General features: G+C 41.0%; 1 protein-coding gene across 3 annotated transcripts; it reads right to left on the reverse strand.

Annotated features, from left to right (window-relative positions):
• Positions 1-455: 455 nt before the first annotated feature.
• ascc2 (activating signal cointegrator 1 complex subunit 2) lies at positions 456-19,816 on the reverse strand. 3 transcript variants are annotated; one of them, XM_034216645.1, is made up of 19 exons: positions 19,677-19,816; positions 18,376-18,484; positions 18,104-18,262; positions 16,338-16,511; positions 16,072-16,201; positions 14,696-14,763; positions 10,595-10,708; positions 10,003-10,115; positions 9,842-9,916; positions 9,640-9,744; positions 9,485-9,553; positions 7,731-7,805; positions 6,514-6,712; positions 5,674-5,861; positions 4,471-4,590; positions 4,071-4,295; positions 2,256-2,340; positions 1,865-1,956; positions 456-1,509 (listed from the first exon to the last, which is right to left on the reverse strand). In XM_034216645.1, the coding sequence occupies exons 2-19, from the start codon at positions 18,457-18,459 to the stop codon at positions 1,335-1,337; spliced, it is 2,250 nt and encodes a 749-aa protein (XP_034072536.1). In that variant the 5' UTR covers positions 18,460-18,484; positions 19,677-19,816; the 3' UTR covers positions 456-1,334. The 3 variants fall into 3 exon arrangements, with proteins under 3 accessions (XP_034072536.1, XP_034072537.1, XP_034072538.1); XM_034216646.1 differs by lacking the exon at positions 19,677-19,816 and adding an exon at positions 19,459-19,586; XM_034216647.1 differs by lacking the exon at positions 19,677-19,816 and adding an exon at positions 19,417-19,552.
• Positions 19,817-21,203: the final 1,387 nt, after the last annotated feature.

Raw genomic sequence — 21,203 nt, forward strand, 5'->3', positions numbered from 1 at the left:
TGCTGTTTATTACATTAGAAGTATTTTTCTGACATCATTTACTTTGGTCTTTTCTGTCACTAGGTTCTCTAGTTGGGGCAGATATGGAAAAAGGGTTTTCCACTTGTCCAATGCAATGAAAACATTTGGCCACAGCAAATCATTTATATTAAACATGTCATTTTTACTTTTGAATACTTCAGTACAAAGGATGTATTGAATACTTTAAGTGATATATGTGTACACATACAAATCATTAGTCAAAACAGGGCTACATTTGATTTAATTATAAAAGGTATATCTGGAAAAATGAAGAGCCGTTTGGGAGCCGAAAGAGCCGGCTCTTCTTGGTGAGCCGAGCCAAATGATCCGGCTCACTAACAAGAGCCGGAATTCCCATCACTAGCATCCATACTCTGGTGAAGTCAAAAAACGCTTTGTAGTGTGAAATAAAAAGGAGTTAATGATGACTCGAATGATGTCAAACAGGGTTTTATTGTATTTATTTTACGTTTGTTTTAGATTTTCAATGTCAACTTCAAAAAGCATTTACATGAGATCTTTGTTTCAAAATGCTCTGATAGATCTGTTCTCTTTATAGAAAATATTCTCTGCATCATGGTCACATGTCGGAGGTTCCCTCTGTACGGCACGTGCTTCCAAAACATCAGGGTTTTCTCTCGCTATATTTCTTTGAAGTCTGGACAACAGTGGTGTGAACTGGGTAGATGTTATTACGTGCGTGCAGCCAGCTCCTCCCACAGGATGAGTAAGAGCAGCAATGATGTCCAGACTTCAGCAGGTCAGTAACTGTTCCTCCAGCTACAGAGGAGAGTCTCTCCTTAACCCTGGACGCTTCCTCCTTTTATTCCTGTTCTGCTTATCTGATGATGTCAAAGGAACTTCAACCTTTCACTCTGTATCTTAATAATAAATGATTTGTTACTTGGCAAAAATATGTCTTATTTTTTGCCCACAGTCTCTGGCTGACACTCAGGACTTTGGCTTTTAGTGAGCTATAAAAAGAAAATCAGTTGGGCCGAAGAGCTGAAAGTCCTTTGGGCTCCAACACTAAAAGCATCAGCATCAGACAGCATCACAACGCCCTGCCGAAGGAAGTCCGTAAACTACTACAACTTTCCAACAACTCAAAACCTTTGGCGGCTTTTCCTTTGAGCTAAGACAGCGTCTTTGGGGCTGAGGTGTGATGGAGGGGACAACTAAAGGCTCCAAATTTAACACAGAACAACCCCCCCGCCCCCAGTTTTTCCTCCCCTTCACTGACTCACACCTCCGCCACCTTCCGTCTTCCATTCTTGTGTTTTGGTCTCTCTCGCAGCGGGCCGTGCTGCCACTCAGGAGGGGATCATGCCTTTGTTCCTCTTGCGGTCGGCCATGTTGCGGCGGTTGTGGTTGGCCCCGCGGCCCTTGCTGGCCTCCTTCTTGCGTCGGTCCACAACCGTCTCCTGCTTTTGTCCTTGGCCTTTGGGTTGGCCCACCACGTTGTTGGGACGCGGCTCCGGCCGGAAACTGGAAGGGAGGGATGGAGGGAAGTGAACAGAGTGTGGAGGGAAGCAGTAGTGGAAGAGCTACAGGACTTTTATTTAATACAGCGAGAGCAAGGTCAAAACTAAATGTTCTCGAAATTAAGTACTGTTTTTTATTGTGATTTGCTATTTTTTGTATTTCCATTCAGATCATATCCTTTGATATGAAGTGTATTTAGTATTATTATTATTCATTAGAGGGCTCTTCAATCCTCTAACCTCAATTCCGTATTCATTAAGAGAAGATAAACCTTACTGAAAGGATGAGGACAAGTCTAGAGAAGCATTATGTATCATGAAGAATGTTCTTGGATGGATTTCCAGCTGGAGAGTCTTACCCTTTCCTCTGATGCATGTCAGCTCTTCGAGCCTCTGCCCGCTCTCTCAGCAGAGCCGGGTCCTGCACAAACTGGTCCCTGTTTACGTTGTTCTGAAATGAAAATAGATTCACATGTCAACACGGGATTGGAAAAGGCACAAAGGAAACCAAAAACTGTAATTAGCGGCTCCAGGTTGTATGCCTTGCCCAGCAGAGGGTAGTTTATTATTTATGGTATGTTTGAAATACATTCCTGCGCTTTGCATATGGTCTTAATTTTAAGCAACATGCAAAAATACTGTAACGATAAAACGTGAAGAAAACATTTTAATCTTATCACTAAGCTTTAGGTCTAAAATAAGTTTTCTGTAATGTTGGATCTGCCATCATGGAATTATTTCAGTAGGTACCTGTAGTGGTTCTTCCTCCTCTTCCTCCTCCTCCTCAAATTCTGGTTTGTTTCCTTTTCTGAGGATTTGTGGGACAGTGAAAGGCCTGCAAGGAAATACAAAGTTCAAATGAAAAGCATTTGATTAGAATCATCATATTCCTCATTTAGACAGCATTCCATTAGATATGGCTGTAACAGTCCGTGTCAGATGATAGAATACACTGTATGATGCGGAACCAAAGTCCACCCCCCCTCCTAGCCGCACCCGGTTAGCAACATATGCTAATGACCACTCAGTTCTTTCATTTGGTTTTTACTACATTAGACTCCTTTGTTTACTTCTGTAACATAACTATGTAACACCAGCACTCTAGCACATTGTTCATGATAGTCTAATGCAGTGCTTCTCAAACTTTTTTCAGTAATGTACCCCTTTGAAACATTTTCTCAGCCAAGTACCCCCTGACCGATCCCGAACATTTGTGATCGAAAAAGCCTATATAAATAATTACAATATAGTGATGTTCCCTCAGTGTGTGATGTATTAACTCCTTCGTGGTATGCATTACAACAAACTAAGGATATTTTCATTTTATGCATGAAAAAAAATAACATAACACTTTTATAAAACAGATTTCTCCAAGGAGTTTTTCAATTTAAGTAATATGTTATTGTGAAAAACTATAAAATACAATACACACATTTGACATGTTTATATGAGGACCCCCTTGGTGGTTCTAGGAATGTTTTATATAAAATTGTGTTTTCTATTTAACTTATTTTACTAAGATTATTTTTTTTAATTAACCTTTTTTTTAATTTTTTTTATATATATCACGTACCCCCTGCAGTACCCCAACGTACCACCAGGGGTCCGCGTACCCCCATTTGAGAATCACTGGTCTAATGGGTGGGATTTCTAAGCAGTTTTGAACAATCACAACAGAGCCGGCCAGCTAACCAATCAGAGCAGACTCTGGTTTCCGACAGAGTGTGAGCCTAATGCTACGTTCACACCGGACGCGATGCGAATATTCGCATCGCTCTAAACGCTCGAGTTTCACCGCGGCTGCCAGCTGTGTTTACTCGCGTCATTCAAACAAGACGCGCTGACTCGGGAGCTAACTACAACAAAATGAACATATTTTACCGTGATTAAATTGTAATACACGTTTCAAAATGATGGCGAAGTAACAACATACTGATACCGGTTATTAAAAACCATGAATTAATGCTTTGACAAGTCTGTAGACAAGACGGCAGGCGAAAAACCTTTTAGAATGCGTGTTTTCTGAATGAAGATCGGGTCGACCAGGCTAAGCTAACGTTGTATATACTCCGTCCACACTCACAACAACGGCCTACAGACATAAATAAACCAGCGACTGTATTCGCCATGACACAGACAGTCTGTGGTTTGTACTTGTTTAACTTTTGTCCAGTTTCTGAACAGATATGAGGAGCTGTGAGCTCTGAGTGCTAACCGCTAACAGCTAATGGCTGATGTTTTCTGGTTGAACGTCAGTGACGGCAGGCTGAGATCCTCACCGCTGATTGGCTACCACGAGATCGCGTCACGCGAATATGACGCTTGAGTTGAAAAAATTGAACTCGAGCGTTTGTCGCGGCACCGTTCAATCGCGCCGCGGAATTCGCGTCTACCGCGTCCACCGCTTCATGCTTGCCGTCGGAGCGAATTCGCGTCTGTCTGCGCCTCTGCATTGACTTTACATGTAATCGCGCCGCCCACAAACATCGCATCGCGTCTGGTGTGAACGCAGCATAATATGTCCTCTTTGAAAGGTTCCCCTTCCCCTCATACACCGTGCCGTACCTCCTGCTCAGCAGACTGTCTCCGTCCGTGTCGTTGGCTCCCACTTGGCCCATGTCGTAGGTGTCGTCGTACTCGTCGTCGTAGTCGTCTAGGCCGTACGCCTCGGGGCTCTCTCCAGGCTCCAGGACCACCTCGTCCACCACCGTCTCGTAGGACAGGTAGCGAGCTTTCTGCTCCGCTATGTGCTGCTTGTCGTTCAGCAACTCTTTGGCGCTCTCCCCTTTCCTGCAAGAATTATAATAAACACAGAGCAGATCACAGGCAGTCCCACCTTTTCTTCTTTCTTTAAATATGTAAATGATGTTAGCTTTATTAAAAATCTTACTTTGCTTTCACTAAACATTTTGGGTAGGGTTTTTTAAGCACATAAAGAGGAGTATTCTTTCTGGGCTCATTTTACCTCCTGCCTTTCCAGATGCGGGACATGTCCACCTGGTCTCTGCGGAAAACGTCAAACTCGTCATCATCGAACACGTTGGATCTGACGTTCAGCACATCTGGAAGCGGCTCCACCACTGGCCTGAAGGGACGGAAGAAGAACGGGAGTCAAACACGGCTTTGAGGACACATTTAGCTTCAAATGATTCACTACACCCATTCTACAAATCATCTGCAATAGATTTGATCATTTGTGGAGTTTGTCCCAAAAAGTATTAACAGCAATTTAGGTTATCAATTAACTGAAGTTATCAAATATATATCATTAACAAGCAATAATGCTGAAGATTTGAATGTTTCATCTTCTTAAAGGGGCCCTATTATGCTTTTGGGGGTTTTCCCTTTTGTGTTAGAGGTTTGTGTGCATGTTAATGGTCTGCAAAGATTAAAATCCTAAAGAATCCTCCAGAGGGAGTCGAGTCCCCCCCTGCCTGAAAGGCCTCCATTGGACTCCTTTGTTAACCTATTTTCGATTTGCTAGCGCTCCAATACATTACACGTGATTTGCGTAGGGGCGTGCATTACTATGATAACGCCATCGGAGTAAATAAGAAATTAGAGCAGCAAAAATAAGTGACATTTTTTAACTAAAAGCAATTATTTCTACATGTGCCCCTCTCTATCAAAATCAGACGGATTTTAACTGCGTTCCGAGATAATAAAACTTGTGATTGTGTTATTTTGGGGTTCAGGTTGATTTTAAATAAAGTGTTGGCTTTCAGAACGTATAATTCTACTCGCCATATTGAGACGATAAACACGTTTTTTAAGCTTGTACGGACAGGCTATCAACTTAAGCTCTCACTTACACACACGTTCTTGATGCTACTAGCTTAAAAGTGAGTTAGCCTAATTCATTGGACAGATGACTGAACAATAATCTGCTGCCTGTTGAACATCATTGAAGGAACCGCCTGTTAACAAACTTTGTCAATAAAGATTTCAGAATCCAAGCTAATCCAATGCAGCACCTCTTTTCACCCACTGTCTGAAACCAGAGCCCAGTCTGCTCTGATTGGTTAGCTGGCCGGCTCTGTTGTGATTGCTCAACTGCGTAGATATGTCCCGCCTCTTAGGCCATTACGTACAATGTGTTGGCCGATCTATGTGGCAATAATAAATAATTAGCATTTTTAGGTAAAGGCCCCCCTGTGTGTGGAGTCACCTGGGCATGGCTCGGTCCAGCTGGTCCAGGCTGGGGGCCAGGCGGTCCTCCAGGATGTTGTTGATGACCAGCTCAGAGTTGTAGTGGTACTCCTTGAGGCAGGCCAGCAGGAAGCCCTCGCCCAGGTCCGGCAGCAGGTCCCTGATGCAGGTCAGCAGAGACTCCTGCTCCGCCTCGCTCACCGCTCCCTGAGAGGGACACCACGAGCAGAGGCTTCATTATCCTTACTGTCGTTTCAGTTTTTAATGAAATGGATTATAATATTATAGTTGTACTGATAAAGGTGCGGGTATATATGTTTTATTGATCTCTACTCTGTTTTTGATAGTGTGCATCTCTTCTGCTTTTTAGATTAACGGTTTTTTATGGGTTTTCTTTGTTTAACAAAGATATACATATATACAGGCTTTGGGAGTTAATAATGACATGTAACTGGATTACATTACTGCAATACTCCCTTACATAAAAAGACATTTCTACAAATGATTGCTAGCAGGATTCCAATGTTACAAAACAAAATAAAAGTTTGCAGTATAGTGTTTGTTGTTAAAGATCAGCTCTTATCTCTTCCCTGTAAGCTGTAATGTACTGTAGGCTAATACTTCAAGTGTGAATCTATACGCCTCCTACCTGAATCTGCTTTATGGCTTTCTTTCTTCCATTTGTTATTTTTATAATTCAGAAGTTGAACCTATATGTTCATTAAATAGTGTGTATGCGCACACTCGTTAGTAGTCACTATCACTAGTCATGTGAACTGAATGTTTTGACTGTTGAACAAAGCAAGACAAATGAAGACATGCTGCTTATGAGATATATGATAACAATTAGAGAACTCACAACATTGTTCCCTTTTCGGGGAGCGTCCACCATGGCCTCGGCCCCCCTCAGGCCCTCCCCCCCTCTCTCTGGCTCTCGGGCCTCAGCAGCACCGCCCGCTGCTCCCTGATACTGACTGTTGCTGTGTGGCCTCCGGTGGCCCACTGAGTCCCAGGCGCTCTGGACCCCCTGCAGCAGGTAGGAGGTCCGGGTCTCATCTCTGATCGGAGCAGGCCGTTAGGGGAAATAAACCATCAATACTGCAGACATCATTACCCGCTGCTAATATTACAGTATGGCTGTGAGAACATTCGTCCATCCTGAATATCCCTCCACTAAAACTGGTGGTTGACCTGATCTTATTGAAAAGGCAATATGCATCTTACCAACTGCGGTCCGAAAGAGGGTGGAAAGGGATACTATGGCCCTAGATATTAAAAAGGCGTATAAGGGCTGCCCCTACACTCTAGAAAAAACATTTGAATGTCATTTCTACCTTTGCAAACACAAGATGTATTATCCATCTTTGTCCCACATGTGGCTTGATTTGCTCCAACACAAATCTGATGTGGTTATATAGGCTCTATAAACCTACACAATTGATTTTCTAAATAGTTGCCGATTGGTCCACATGGCGCCTTTTTCTGGCAGGCTGGGCACTGGGCAGAGCGTCCTCCCAGCATTTCATCCAAAAAAAACGCTCCCAGAGCTTTTATATTGTTTCTTTGACAGTAGTATCTTGACAACGTATCACCGCTGCTGTATGACGGACTAGCTTTGCCCTCATGGATTTTATTAGTTGTTTGTGCTACTATATATTCGTTTCACCAAATAGCCCCACCGTCATATGCTTCCTCTCACACTCACCTGCAGCTGGCTGATTGCTTATACAAATGAGCTTTTCAGTCTTTGTTATGATATGGAAAACACAAGGTTGAAAAGAAGCTTCTCCTCCTGCTGCGAGGCACGTGCTCTGTTCTCATGGAATCAGTTGGAAAAAGAAGGTGGCGCACAGAAAGATCAGCTATGTGGCTCTTATTCAACCAAATGCTGCCCCTACACTCAAGAGAACATTTTACCCGGTGCAAACAGAAAATGTATGGTCCATCTTTGTCCCGAATTTGACTTGATTTGTTCTACTAGCTCAACAAAAACATGAACTCTGAAAAGATGGTTATTTTTTGGTCGAAACCGATTCAGAAAATATTATTTTTTTCCTGTAGAGCGGTGAAGGATACATGACAGGGAGGGCTTGTTGTAGGAGGCTGATGTAGTCTGCGATGGGGAACTGCTCATCAAAGTCTGACAAGAACCTGAGGGGACAAAGAAAAAGGAAATCCCATCATGAACTTTGTTATTGTGTCTCAACCAAGCCCCCAAGAAGTGCGCCGGAGTCTGATGAGAATATTTGTGCTGGTCAAACGGCGGTACTACACTTCCTTTAGGTTGCTGGGCCCGGAAACACTTTTTCCCATTGACTTACATGGGGAAAGAGTGGTCTGTAACGCGTTGGATAATTATTTTTAAACTAAATAAACTACCCAGAATGAACACTTGTATAGCCCTTATTAAAAACATTCGTTCCTCAAGTTGTAAAAATGTGCTAATGACGTTTTTCTGAGAGTTATTTCCCTCTGCATTATGAACGCTAACCCACAGGACCGCGCCGCCCGGCACGTTCATGTTACGTGTTCAGTACTACATGAGTTTCTCTTTACCCATGGATGCACAATAACAACGGACCATATCGCCTTACTGCCAGCCCACGGAGCTGTAATAATGGATATATTGCACATGTTTGCTGTAATTCATCATTTGTAAAATATTATACTACATGGGCTGTATGATGTAAATCTTGTACCGTAAATGTTGTATTAAATAAAGTTAATATTACTGACGTAGATTAACGTCCCTGTAGCTTCTTATTGCACTTGCAATTGTTTTAGTTACTTGTGGGCTACTTATCATGAATAATCACAGTTACTATCCTTTTACCCCATCACATTTCAAAAAGAAATAGGCTATTGTTATTTTAACTCCACCACAGTAATCCATCATGAGCTTTACTTTTTAGATAAAGTTTTAACTCACAATTGATCATAACAGGCTTCAACATATACATTTTTATATATTACCAAGTGGTTTCATGTACAACCCACACAAGTATCATGCTAAATGAAGCTCTGTTGCTTGGATATCGCTAGATCCTGATGTCAGCGTAATATAAAAGTACATAACGATTGATGTGTAACTTAGCATAATTTACTAGCTAGCTGCTAACTGCCGCCTCGTTAATATAAATCCAGTACCATGCTGTCATGAACGCGCGGTGCTGTTACGTGTATGCAAATTCACGTGCTTAATGTGAACGAGCCTTTTGGGCGGCGTGGTTAAAGTTGCGCATGCGCTATGAGCGCACATACGGGTACTTCTCAGGCATGCCGGGTAATCTGTGACGTTTCACTCTCTCAAAAGTTGGGCCATTTTATCATCATGCGCTAATGAGCAACTCTCATAGGAATGAATGAGGCCCCGCCTCCCACGCTGTATCCAGTTCTTATTATACATCCATGGTCTCAACAGATGAGCGCAGCGCTACGTCACTGCCCGGCCAAATAATCGCCCCGCCCACTTTCAGGTGAAAACAAAGAATCGGCATCAGGCGTTATCATTTGTTATCATGCCTAAAAGCTGCTGTGCCTTGTATCGCACGTCAAACAACACAAAGATCCAACGTTCACATTTTCTATATTTTGACTAACAGGACAGTAAAATTGAATATCTGTGGCCTCTACAGAGAGATTGTTATTATTGGGACCCGGTCAGTCATGAATGTACATCTACACTTCCTCACAGCTACATTGTGATGCCAGTAGTCAGAGTAAACATGTGTAAGGTCAAAGTAGTGACTGTAGATGCTGCATTAGAAGATAGAAAAAGTGAGACAACCCACTTTGGAAAAACCCCCACCCCTCAGAACCAGTAGTTCTACCTTTTCTCAGGTAAAAAAGATGTGAATTGTTGTAGCAGCTCCTCTGCACATGATTGCATGTTTTCGCCCCTGCAAGAGAACAAATGCAGCGAGTTAATGTTTGCATGTGGATGTCAATTCTGCTGAGATGCATGTAGAGAGTGTGGACGTCTCACCCCTCCAGGATGGGCTGCAGGCAGGTGTGATGCAGCAGCAGCTGGGCCATCTCCACTATCTTACGACAGGAGTGGGACAGCCTTTTCCACAAGTCCTCCTGAAGACTAAAGCATGGTTTGGGACATTATTCATGTGTGGGTGTCAATCTTTTGGCTTTAATGACGTTTTTTTTTGTTTTTTTTAAATGCAGCAGAAACTCACCCTGTAGCATCAAAGTTCCTCTTCCTCACCGCCTTCTCCAGGTCGGGCACAGCGCTCTCATAAAACGAGACCAGTCTGCAAGAGAGATGAAAACAAAGTGGTGGTGAGACGCTTTTGTGAAAGGTGCGGCTGCGGTACTACCGGGTCAGTCCATTGGTTACCTGCTGAGGAAGCCGTGGGAGTGGAAGCTGGAGCAGGCGGCAGGGAAGATGTCCAGGAAGGCATGGATGGTGGTGGTGGAGTCACACAGGTACAGAACAAGATCTACCAGATCCTGGGACAGAGAAAAAAAAACCCACATTTATTATCAATGGCATGAAGCAGCAGTGTAACTTTCTATGATTTGGTATCTCTAAATTCACTTTTAAAGACCCAGTTTTATAGAATGGAATAAGGGGCAGGCCTTATATAATAATAATAATAATAAGGTGTCTTATTATGGTGCTGGTTAGCCAGCACCATAATTTCTAAGGAAAGCCAGATTCATTCATCAATCTCATTCACCTTATATATAACGAACGACACATTTTATTAAATTACTTTCACATAAATAGTCACTCTTGCAGATTTGTCTCCGTGCCAGAACAGTCTGAATTATATTTTTATTTAAGAACACATACATACTGGATATTACAATACGTAGTATCTCTGTGTGTGTGTGTGTGTGTGTGTGTGTGTGTGTGTGTGTGTGTGTGTGTGTGTGTGTGTGTGTGTGTGTGTGTGTGTGTGTGTGTGTGTGTGTGTGTGTGTGACCTGCTGGCTCATGGTCATGGCAGTGGGCTGTTTGTGTGCGTTCAGCTTCATCGGCTCCATGGCTGCGGCCCCCTCACAGTGGAGACCACACTTATCCATGATGGTGTCGAAGATCTAAGGGCAATGAGAGAGAGAATAACAGAAAGAGAGAATTAGAGGAGAGACATTTACAATGTCACTGTAGGACATATAAAACACTTTTCAAATGCCCGGGGTGCAGTTATTGGAAAATTGTGAGTTTTTGATTTCTTTCCATTAAATCAGAGTTTTTGTTGAATTCTCAATATCGACTAGTGCAATATCCAATAGCAAATGATATATCTGCGCATTATTTGTTTAAAGTAAAAACATGTGTCTTGTGGTGCTGTACAGATGTCTGGGTCTACAAATCGTATTATTTAGACTCCATCAAAAATAGTTTGTTACAGAAAACAAATATCAAACATCATTATAATATATTTTTAATAACATCTTACAATACTTACTATAATACTTATAATACTATAATAATACTATAAATCCTAATTTATGACATCCTCCTAATATTTTATAGAGGCCCTATTATGCTTTCCCTTTCCTGTAGTATGTTATATCGGTTTGTGTGCATGTTAATGGTCTGCAAAGGCAAAAATCCCAAAGCTCCCTCTCCCACATACTCCTCCAGGAGTCAGATGGTGAGCCAAAAAGGATTTCCTCAGTTTTCTTGGTGTTGATCTCAAGAGCATTGCTCAGTCCACTCGACCACCTGATTTACAGCCTGTTGGTGCAGCTCAGGGTCGTCTGTGTTACTGAGCAGAGATATTATTGCAGTATCATCAGAGTACTTAATGATGAATTGATTTGGTGTGTTGGTACGACAGTCATCAGTGTAGAGAGTAAAGAGCACAGCTGAACTCACGCAGCCCTGGGGGGGGGCCTACATTGGTTGTGATGGCAGATGACAGGGTTTTGTTAACCTTCACAAGTTGCTCTCTACTGGTGAGGAAAGCAGCATACCAGTAAATCAGGTATGGATTTACTTCCATTTTGGCCATTTTTGACACCAAGATGTCTGCTTGTATTGTGTTGAATGCTGATGAGAAGTCTAGGAAGAGTGCTCTTGCATAGGTGTTACGTTTATCTAAGTGTTTAGTGATGATGTGAACCAGAGTGGCCACAGCATCTTCCGTACCGCACCCTTGTTTATAGGCAAATTGGTATGGATCGAGTTTGTCTTGTGTTGTACTGATAAGGAATCGGAGCAGAATTATTTCTAGTGATTTCATAATCACTGATGTGAGGGCTATTGGTCTGTAGTCCTTATGTTCTTTTGGGCAGCGGTTTGATGTGGGAAGTTTTCCATGACAGAGGGATGGTGTGCGTGTCAATGGAAGCCTGAAAGATGGGTTGCCACACTGGAGCCAGCTCAGTAGCAAAGTTTTTCAGCAGAAAACCGCTGCACCCATCTGGCCCAGCCGCTTTCTTGGTGTTGGTGCACTGAAATGTTTTTCTGACCTCTTCGACACTGATGGTAATTGTGTCAGAGGAAGTAGGTATTATGGTTTCGAGCATTTCAGTGCACTTTGCAAAATTATCCAGTGACTCGAAACGGGTAAAGAACGTGTTTAGTTCGTTAGCAAAACAAAATTCATTGTTCGTCACAATGGGTTTAGCTGAGGGTGACATGCCTGTCATGGTTTTCATGGTGTCCCATACTTTTTGGGGGTTTTTGGCTTTAAAAGCATTTTCCAAAAGCTCTCTGTGTGCCAGTTTTGATTCCCTCAATTTGACTTTCAGTTCTTGCTCTGTCTGTTTAAGTGCTCCATAGTCTTTGTTTTTGAAAGCTATTTTCCTGGTATTTATAATGGTTTTAATGTCCTTAGTCACATAAGATTTATTATTTGGATAGATTTGTATTTCTTTAGTGGGAACAACTAGTTCTACACAGAAGTTGATATAATCATTGGTAACAGTAGTTATTTCATCTAGTGAACCTTCCTGAAAAATGTCCCAATCTCTCCAATCAAAACAGGCTTTCAACTGTTCCCTACTTTCATTTGTCCATGTCCTTATTACTTTCTTTTCCGGTTTACTTCTCTTCAGTTTGATCTTATACACTGGTATCATATTCACAACATTATGATCAGAGTTCAGTATTGGTGCTCTACATTTAGTCACATAGGCTCCATTTACGAAGCATTTGTCCAGGATATTGTCTTTTCTGGTGTGATCCTTAACATACTGCTGGAGCCCAGGTAATACAGTCTCTAGGCGACATTGGTTCATGTCCCCGAGCACTATTGCCGGTGCATCGGGGTGGCTGAGTTGCAGCTCGTGAACACAGTCAGCGATGGAGCCGGCCGCCAGTGACGCTCTGCAGCTGGGAGGCACGTAAATAACAAACAGTAAAATACACCCGAATTCTCTAGGCAGATAAAAGGGTCTTAACATCATGCCGAGAATTTCTACATTGGGATCACAGGTTTTACATTTGACAGAGTATGATCGGCACCACAGGTCATTAATATACACACAAATACCGCATCCTCTGGTTTTCCCCGAGTTCGCATCCCTGTCTGCTCGAACAAGGGTGAATCCGGGTACTTCAAAGAGAGATTCAGGCATCCTAGATTGAAGCCAACTTTCCGTGAAACATATTAAAGAGGCCTCACGAAATTCATGACAGTACCTTGTGTATATCCTTAGTGTGTCTACTTTGTTGCTCAATGAGCGCAGATTTGTCAGAATGATGGATGGATGGAAGTGGTGGCCGGCTAAATCTCCGCCGTAGGCGATTCCGATTTCCTGATGTTTCTAAGCAGCTCCCGAGGGATGTCATTCGATAACGAAGAACACAGGTGGCTTGGTGTATTCGTAGGAGGCCGATCGCATTGTAGCTCCAGCATAGCCTCGCGGCTGTAGCAGTGTAGAGGCCGGGGCTCCTCGCCATACCTGTTCGTGTTGTGGCTCAGGTGTGTTTTGAAAAGTTGTATGGCCAGACATGGTCCGCAGAAGGCAAAAATAATCCACAGGATCAAAAGCATAGTCTCTCAAAAATGATGTTTCATACAGACAAACGTTTAGACCAGTGGTTCCCAACCTGGGGGGCGCAGGGGGGGGCGCCAGGCCTCAGATGATTTGAGGCCAAATATCATATTTAGACTTTTTTTTTAACATTTTTTTTTTACTTCAAGTTAGTAGCTATTAAAGGCATAAAAAGACAGAAATGTATAATTCTTTCTTTAATATAAATGTTTCTTCTGCCCGTAAAGTGTCCAAACCAGGCTTTTCTGGATAAGCGCATTTTTAAAACATAGTCATTGTCCATGCCGGTTTCAGTTGGATTATTTGTCACAGTTGCTCCGATCAGATCGGTCTCCTCCATTTTGTAGATTATTTACGACTTTTGAATCCACATAAACACATCAGCAAAATCCGGCTTACTTTGAGCATGTGTTTTAAACAGTTTAATCCCTATGTGAATTGTTTCCACTTGCGCCGTCCTTTAATTTCTTCATACAGCGGGAATCCAAATGAATTAATCCTGAGTCCAATAACCATCAAAGTCACTCCAATAGTGCTCCTTAATTACGCTTTCATCCTCCTTTAACAAAATACTCCACATTCATCCAGTTTGTGACAGTAGTTGTAGCATTTTTGAGACTTTTAAACTTGAATTACCGCTGTTGCCCCCTTGTGTGTGTGGGGGGGGGGGCGCAACTTCCAACAGGAGTCATTTGGGGGGGCTCTTGGGAAAAAAGGTTGGGAACCACTGGTTTAGACAATAATTAGCCCAAAACAAACAAAAAACAAAACACGGACGGACGGAGCAACTGAGACGCGGTGCGCAGCCGAGCAGCGCACTTCACGCGAGAGTTCCGAGCTCTGGTTTCAGACAGAGGGTGAAAAGAGGTGCTGCAGCACAGGCAGTATGAGAAAAATAAAGAGCTTTTTGAACATTAAAGCTTGTAAACATGTAACAGTAGAGACAATACATACAAATATGAACCTGGAAATTAGCATAATATGTCAAGTCAAAATAAAATGCAATATTTTTTTTCTAAGGTTACTACTGCACTTTTCGTATAAATATACAGCTGTGTTTTGTAATCATAACCTCACCTGTAACACAGTGGGCACTGTCTCATCCAGGTCGACGTAGTAAGACGGCTGGTTGGTAAAGATGTTCTCTGAAAAAGTGAAACCCAATATCAAAGTAACCAAAGAGTGAACACATAAAAACGAGGAGTCTTCACCACATCTATTCATCTAATGCGGTGGTTCTCAAATGGGGGTACGAGGACCCCTAGGGGTACGTTGGAGTACTGCAGGGGGTACGTGAGATTTATTTTATGTTAATGGAAAAAAAACATAATTAATGCATTTACACAAACTACTAATAGTAGATTAACTACTTTATTCAAAGGTTTACAGTAATTCTGGATAATAAAATGGGAAAAATAAACGGGGTGCTCTCTTTTCCTCTCCCTCTCCTGACAGCCCGTCAGTCTCGTGCAGCTCGCTGAACCTGTAATAAGTGACCCGACAGTAAAGAATAAATATATTTATAACTAGTTTAGCTAGTTCCAGAGTAGATAAACTAGCTAAGTGTGTTAGGTCTAACTCTTAGTGTATTTTGCTCGGCTCAACGATCCGTCACAGCGGGGGAGCTGTGATCATGCAGAGCTGCGTGTTCTCCGTCAGCAGCAGCTGATCTGATCTCTGATCTCTCTCTCGCCGTCCGGTTAGACTTCACTCGCGTTTATGTCCAAATATATCAGATCTAGCTAGTTCTAGTTAATTATATGACTGCCTGCTTATCAAAGGACCTAAACAATAAGCAAAGTATAGCGCAGCATTATGCATATGTTTATATGAGGGGTCAAAATCCCATGCTCATAAAATGCTCATATTTTTTTATCTTCATTCCCCACGCCCCAAAATAAATAAATATACAAATATACCAATTTCAGGAAAAGTAACGAAGTTTGAGCAGTGTGGGTTTTATATTAACAGAGTTACACATATTTCAAAATGCAAAGTGTAATAACTGAAGTTTGCCTCCCTGTCAGAATAACAAAGATCCTCAGTGAAGCACAAGCCCATGTTTCTCACTATGTAAGTACAACTTATTAAAAAGATCAGTTCAATGCAACTAATGTCGTCTCAGTGTTATTGCATGATATTAAAATTGGTTTGCCGTGAATTTAATGATGGATTGTAAACATTTGAAATGTAGCATTTAAGTGTTTCTCAGTTACAATGTTGTTGTTTTAATAAATCAGACACTGATGGTGCAGCGCTGTACTGTACCTCTTTATATAGGCATTTTTTCCTTAACAAATAGTTTTTGCGCTGATCAGGGGGTACTTGGCTGAATTTTTTTTTCAAAGGGGGTACATGAGTGAAAAAAGTTTGAGAACCACTGATCTAATGGATACATTTCCCATCAAAATACCCTCTGATGATTCAAATGGAACCGTAATAAAAAAGTTCACCTATCATCTTGTGCAGCAGCTGGCTGTTGCCCTTCCCAAAGAGCACACACAGATCCAGAAATTTGGGAATGTCAAAAAGGAAGTTCTCGTAGATAATTTCTCCGAACACAGACGGAGTGAGGAAGCTCTCCTGAAGAAGAAGGGAGAGTCAGCAAGTGTTACATCTATACAAAAGTGCTGTCGGAACTGTTTACTAATCAAACTATAACTGGTCTTTTTAGTGATCAGTAAATGATTCTTTCTTCACATTTGGTTGCAGCTCCTACCTTAGACTCTTTATGCGTGGCCATCCTGAGGAAGGTCAGGAACACCGCCCTGTGGACGCAGCGCTGCATGTCTGCCACCGCCGGGGAGGAGGGCATGGTGGCCAGGTCCAGGCCGCGGGGGGCGTGATGCAGGTATGAGTCTAGGCACTTCTGCAGAGTCTCATCAAACACCACCTGATGGAGGAGAAGGAGCGGAGAAGGTCATGACTCAATCTACAGTGTTTTTTTGTTCTGCTGCCATACACTTTTGTGGCTCACAAAGATGAGAGGTTTACTATGAATCAGCCTAGCTAACAAGATGTTGAGGCTGGCCAACAAAATGATCTCTGACCCCAACTATGTACTGAACAGCCATTTTATGAATATATGTTATTATCAAAGGAGATACAGGGTCCCACCTGTTTGAATAAGGTTAGCCTAAAGCAGTGGTTCCCAACCTGGGGGGTGCCAAAGGTCGCAGGGGGGGCGCCAGGCCTCAGGTGATTTGAGGCCAAATATCATATTTAGACTTTTTTTAAATTTTTTACTTGAAGTTAGTAGCTATTAAAGGCATAACAAGACATAAATGTATAATTCTTTCTTTAATAGAAATGTTTCCGCCCGTAAAGTGTCCAAACCAGGCTTTTCTGGATAAGCGCATTTTTAAAACATAGTCATTGTCCATGCCGGTTTCAGTTGGATTATTTGTCACAGTTGCTCCGATCAGATCAGTCTCCTCCATTTTGTAGATTATTTACGACTTTTGAATCCACATAAACACATCAGCAAAATCCGGCTTACTTTGAGCATGTGTTTTAAACAGTTTAATCCCTATGTGAATTGTTTCCACTTGCGCCGTCCTTTCATTTCTTCATACAGCGGGAATCCAAATTAATTAATCCTGAGTCCAATAACCATCAAAGTCACTCCAACAGTGCTCCTTAATTACGCTTTAATCCTCCTTTAACAAAATACTCCACATTCATCCAGTTTGTGACAGTAGTTGTAGCATTTTTGAGACTTTTAAACTTGAATTATCGCTCAGGTGTTTTCTAGCAGCATTGACGATAAATACATTTTTGAAACTTGTAAAGACAGCATGACAATTTAAAAATAACCTTCAAATAATGAATGAGGCTGATCGTACCACGACAGGGTTCCAGACAGGGGGTTTTCTGTCTCGGCTTTCACATTTATAAACTATTATCGACTCAATCAAATGATAAATAAAGCGCCTAAATTGTGCTTGAAAATATTTGTGTAATGGTAAACAAACAAAATATAAGCCTATTATATTTGGGCTATTATAATCTCATAAATTCATGGGACTTATGTTATAATAACACAGATACATGTGAGTGTGTGTTCCTATATACAATATGAACTAATTGTTTAAATACATTTTACAATTGTTGTTGAATATCTGCTTGAAAATATTTCCCCTAGACTTCTGCTTTCAGAGCTAGTTGATTTGACTAAAACAAATAATAATCAAATGCATAGGCAATCATGTAACATATATTTATAGTGTCAAAGGCTCTTTAAGGGCGACCATAATGCTGATGTGGCGCGAGGTCGACAGCCCTGGACTAAAGCATTTTTTGTGCAACAGTCAATCCTACATTGAAATCCCAGTCTTCAGTGATGGTAATAGTTAAATGTGTGTTTTTCTTGAACCTTGTCTTAATATTTGTCCTTGTTTATGTTGCAAATAGAGCGATACATTTCAGACTTGATCTGACAAAAGAGTATTATGATATTGTATCTTAATGATAACGGCCCCTCACCTGACACCAGAACTTGTCATGGGGCAGTGCCAGCAGCCACTCCAGGTCCTCTGTGATGAATTTGGCATGTTCCAAAAACTCCTCCACCTCAGCGGGAGAGCCGTCTTCTGGAGGGGATTTGTAAGGCACAAAAAAACGGTCCTCCTTCCTTGCCGGGTGCTGATGTGAAACAAAAGGCACATGTTTTCCTTCTGATACAACTTGACTTGTGAAAGGTGAGTAAGGTAATTCTTTGACTGTTCTTTTGTATAAGATGATGTGATATGACTCACCAATGCAGGCAGTGTCTGCTCTTTTCCCAGCGGGCCCTTCTCAGTCACCTGCTGCTCATCCAGTGGCACTTGGGCACAAGCCATGGCTTTCCCTCGTTAGTTTATTCTACTACATCAAAACAACACAAAGACATTTCAATTACATTTTGTTCAGTATATCCTTTATTTCGATGTACTTGTAGTTTAAATCCTAGAACACGCTTTGTAAACTCTTTGTAAACACAGAAGTGTGATTTGATTGATATTATATTCACCAAAAACAGAACCTGTCATGGATTATTCTTTTTTTTCTTTTTAAACAAAGAGTTTGTTTTGTCTATACTTTATTAAATATAATGAGCAATTACAGAACTATAATCTCTCGTATTTGTTTGTCTTCTTTAAAAGCAGGCCACGACATTTTACTCACCTTCATTTATTATATCACTTACAACTACTTCAAATCACACTGAAATACTTCCAGTCCCACAGAATTACAGCATAACCAAAACCAAAACTGTGCAAATAAGTACTATATAATCAGATTGTTTTGTATTATCCTTAGTCTAAGAGGGTACATTTACATTTGGTTGCATTTATTTATAATTGTTGTATTTGTATTGGCTTTGTGCTATATATTTGTGAATGAACTATATGTCTGTACCTTGTCTTGTATACTGATGTTTGCACCTTATGCTCATTCGTTCAATGTGTTGTTTTGAAAGGTACCTCCATCTTCTTTTCTGCACTGTATAGTAATGGAAAGTATATACTGTGTCTCCCGATGTCTTTAATCTAATGTTTAATCGGGAGCAGTACATCTTTGTACACCCTGCAATGGAAAGGATGCAGGTAATATAGGGACATCGTGTATTACTCCCTTCTTCTGACATATTAGCAGTTGGAACGTGTCCAAACTGCTGAAGCAGGGAACTCCTGCTAGCTAGCTAGCAGCAGCTGTTTATAAAGTACTAACAGCTTGAGAGTTAGCCAAATTAACTAGCTGTTAGCTAGGTTATATCAATGTTAGTTACGACTGCTTATAGAAAGTAATATAGCCACCTGTTAACCACCAACGTTACAGCCCAACAATTGTCTGCTTACATCGAGACTGTAGGTTCATGCGTAGTCAGATGAGACAGCCTGCTAGCTATCTGCTAATCACCAAGTTACCGAACTGACAGCTCGGCAATGAATGGAGAGAAGCTAACGTTAATGTAACGTGGCTAACCTGCCGGTGACTTCAGGACCGTCCCTTTGTGACTCGTATGTACAATCATTGAAACGTTATCGGAAATGAACGCTTTAATAAATATGCTCACCTCTTAATGTGACTGCCTGTAAATCGTTAAAGCCATTTCGTCTGAAAAGACGTAGCAGCTTTCTACAGTTTCAGTTTCCTAACGTTTCTAATCACCTGTGTCCTGCCCGGAAGTGACGTAATGTTGTTTTGTCTTTTACAGTTGCCTGTCTTTACTGCTCCCTGGTGGGCACCAGAGCGCAGCACAAGAGGGTTCATTTATCAAAAGATACATTTATCTATCTATATACAGGTACATCTCAATAAATAAGAATGTCGTGGAAAGGTTGATTAAGTTCAATATTTCTATTAAAAAAAGGAAACTCGTATATTATATAGATTCATTTCACACAAAGTTAATTATTTCAAGTGGACCACTGAGCCACAGACCAGTTCCTTTTCTCCTTAGCGGTAAGACGCTTCTGATGTTGTCTCTGGTTCAGGAGTGGCTTGACACGAGGAATGCACACATGTATCCCATGTCCTGGATACTTCTGTGCATGGTGGCACTGACTCCAGCCTCAGTCCACTCCTTGTGAAACTCCCCAGCTTTTTGAATGGCCGTTGCTTGACAATCCTCTCAAGGCTACGGTTATCACCACAAGGACACGGTGTTGTTTCTGTTTTTTCCTGTCTATCTTCCTACACTGCTTTCCATTTGAGTAATAAAAAGATACAGATATAAGAAGAATTTCCATCATACTCATCATTTAAACCATTAGCTAACAAACAAACAAACAAAATATCTTTCCAGCAACCTAGTGGTTTTTTCATTCGTTCAAAGGAAAAGTGGATGTGCTTTTATGGAAAACCATGCTGAATGTATTATATGATAGACTGATATGGAAAAGCATATGCAGAGACATGACCGATTTCTGCTTTTGCCATTTTCACGGATATTCCCAAAACACACACTGAAAAAAATGTATACTTTGGACTAACTTGAAAAAAATTCGCTAATTTGTTACAGCTAATTTTTTTTGTTTATTCCAACTTAATTTTTTGACCTACATTTTTTTATTTGAGTCAAGTAAAAAATATTGCTTCCGTCTAAGATATATATTTACATTGACACAAAGTAATAAGATGATTCATTCTGAAGACCGCACAACATTTATTACTTTGTTATAACTTAATTTTTCCTTTGGGACTAACCTCATATTTATATTAGATCTAAGTAGAGTTTTTAAGTTTGTGAAAACAAATTAAAAAAAGACTTCATTTTGTTGCAGGCAATATTTTTTATTATAGCTTCAAATATGTTTCTTTTATTACAAAGCAAACACTTGAATGTACATCAATACAATACTGTGTTTTGTTTACTGTAAACAAATTACATTTGACTTATAACACTTTGTTTGGCTCAGTTCACATAAAGGAATATTCTCTTCAAAAGACCTTACCATTTATTGGGATGTCTTTAAAATATGCATCACCTATTCTGTTTTATAAAATACAATATTTTTGTAATTATAAATAAATACATCAATAAATTAATACAATTAATTGAGTAAATGATGCAACCAATTTGCACTTATGTAAAAAATAA

This window comes from Gymnodraco acuticeps, unplaced genomic scaffold, assembly GCF_902827175.1.
Source record: "Gymnodraco acuticeps unplaced genomic scaffold, fGymAcu1.1, whole genome shotgun sequence".
Taxonomy (NCBI): domain Eukaryota; kingdom Metazoa; phylum Chordata; class Actinopteri; order Perciformes; family Bathydraconidae; genus Gymnodraco; species Gymnodraco acuticeps.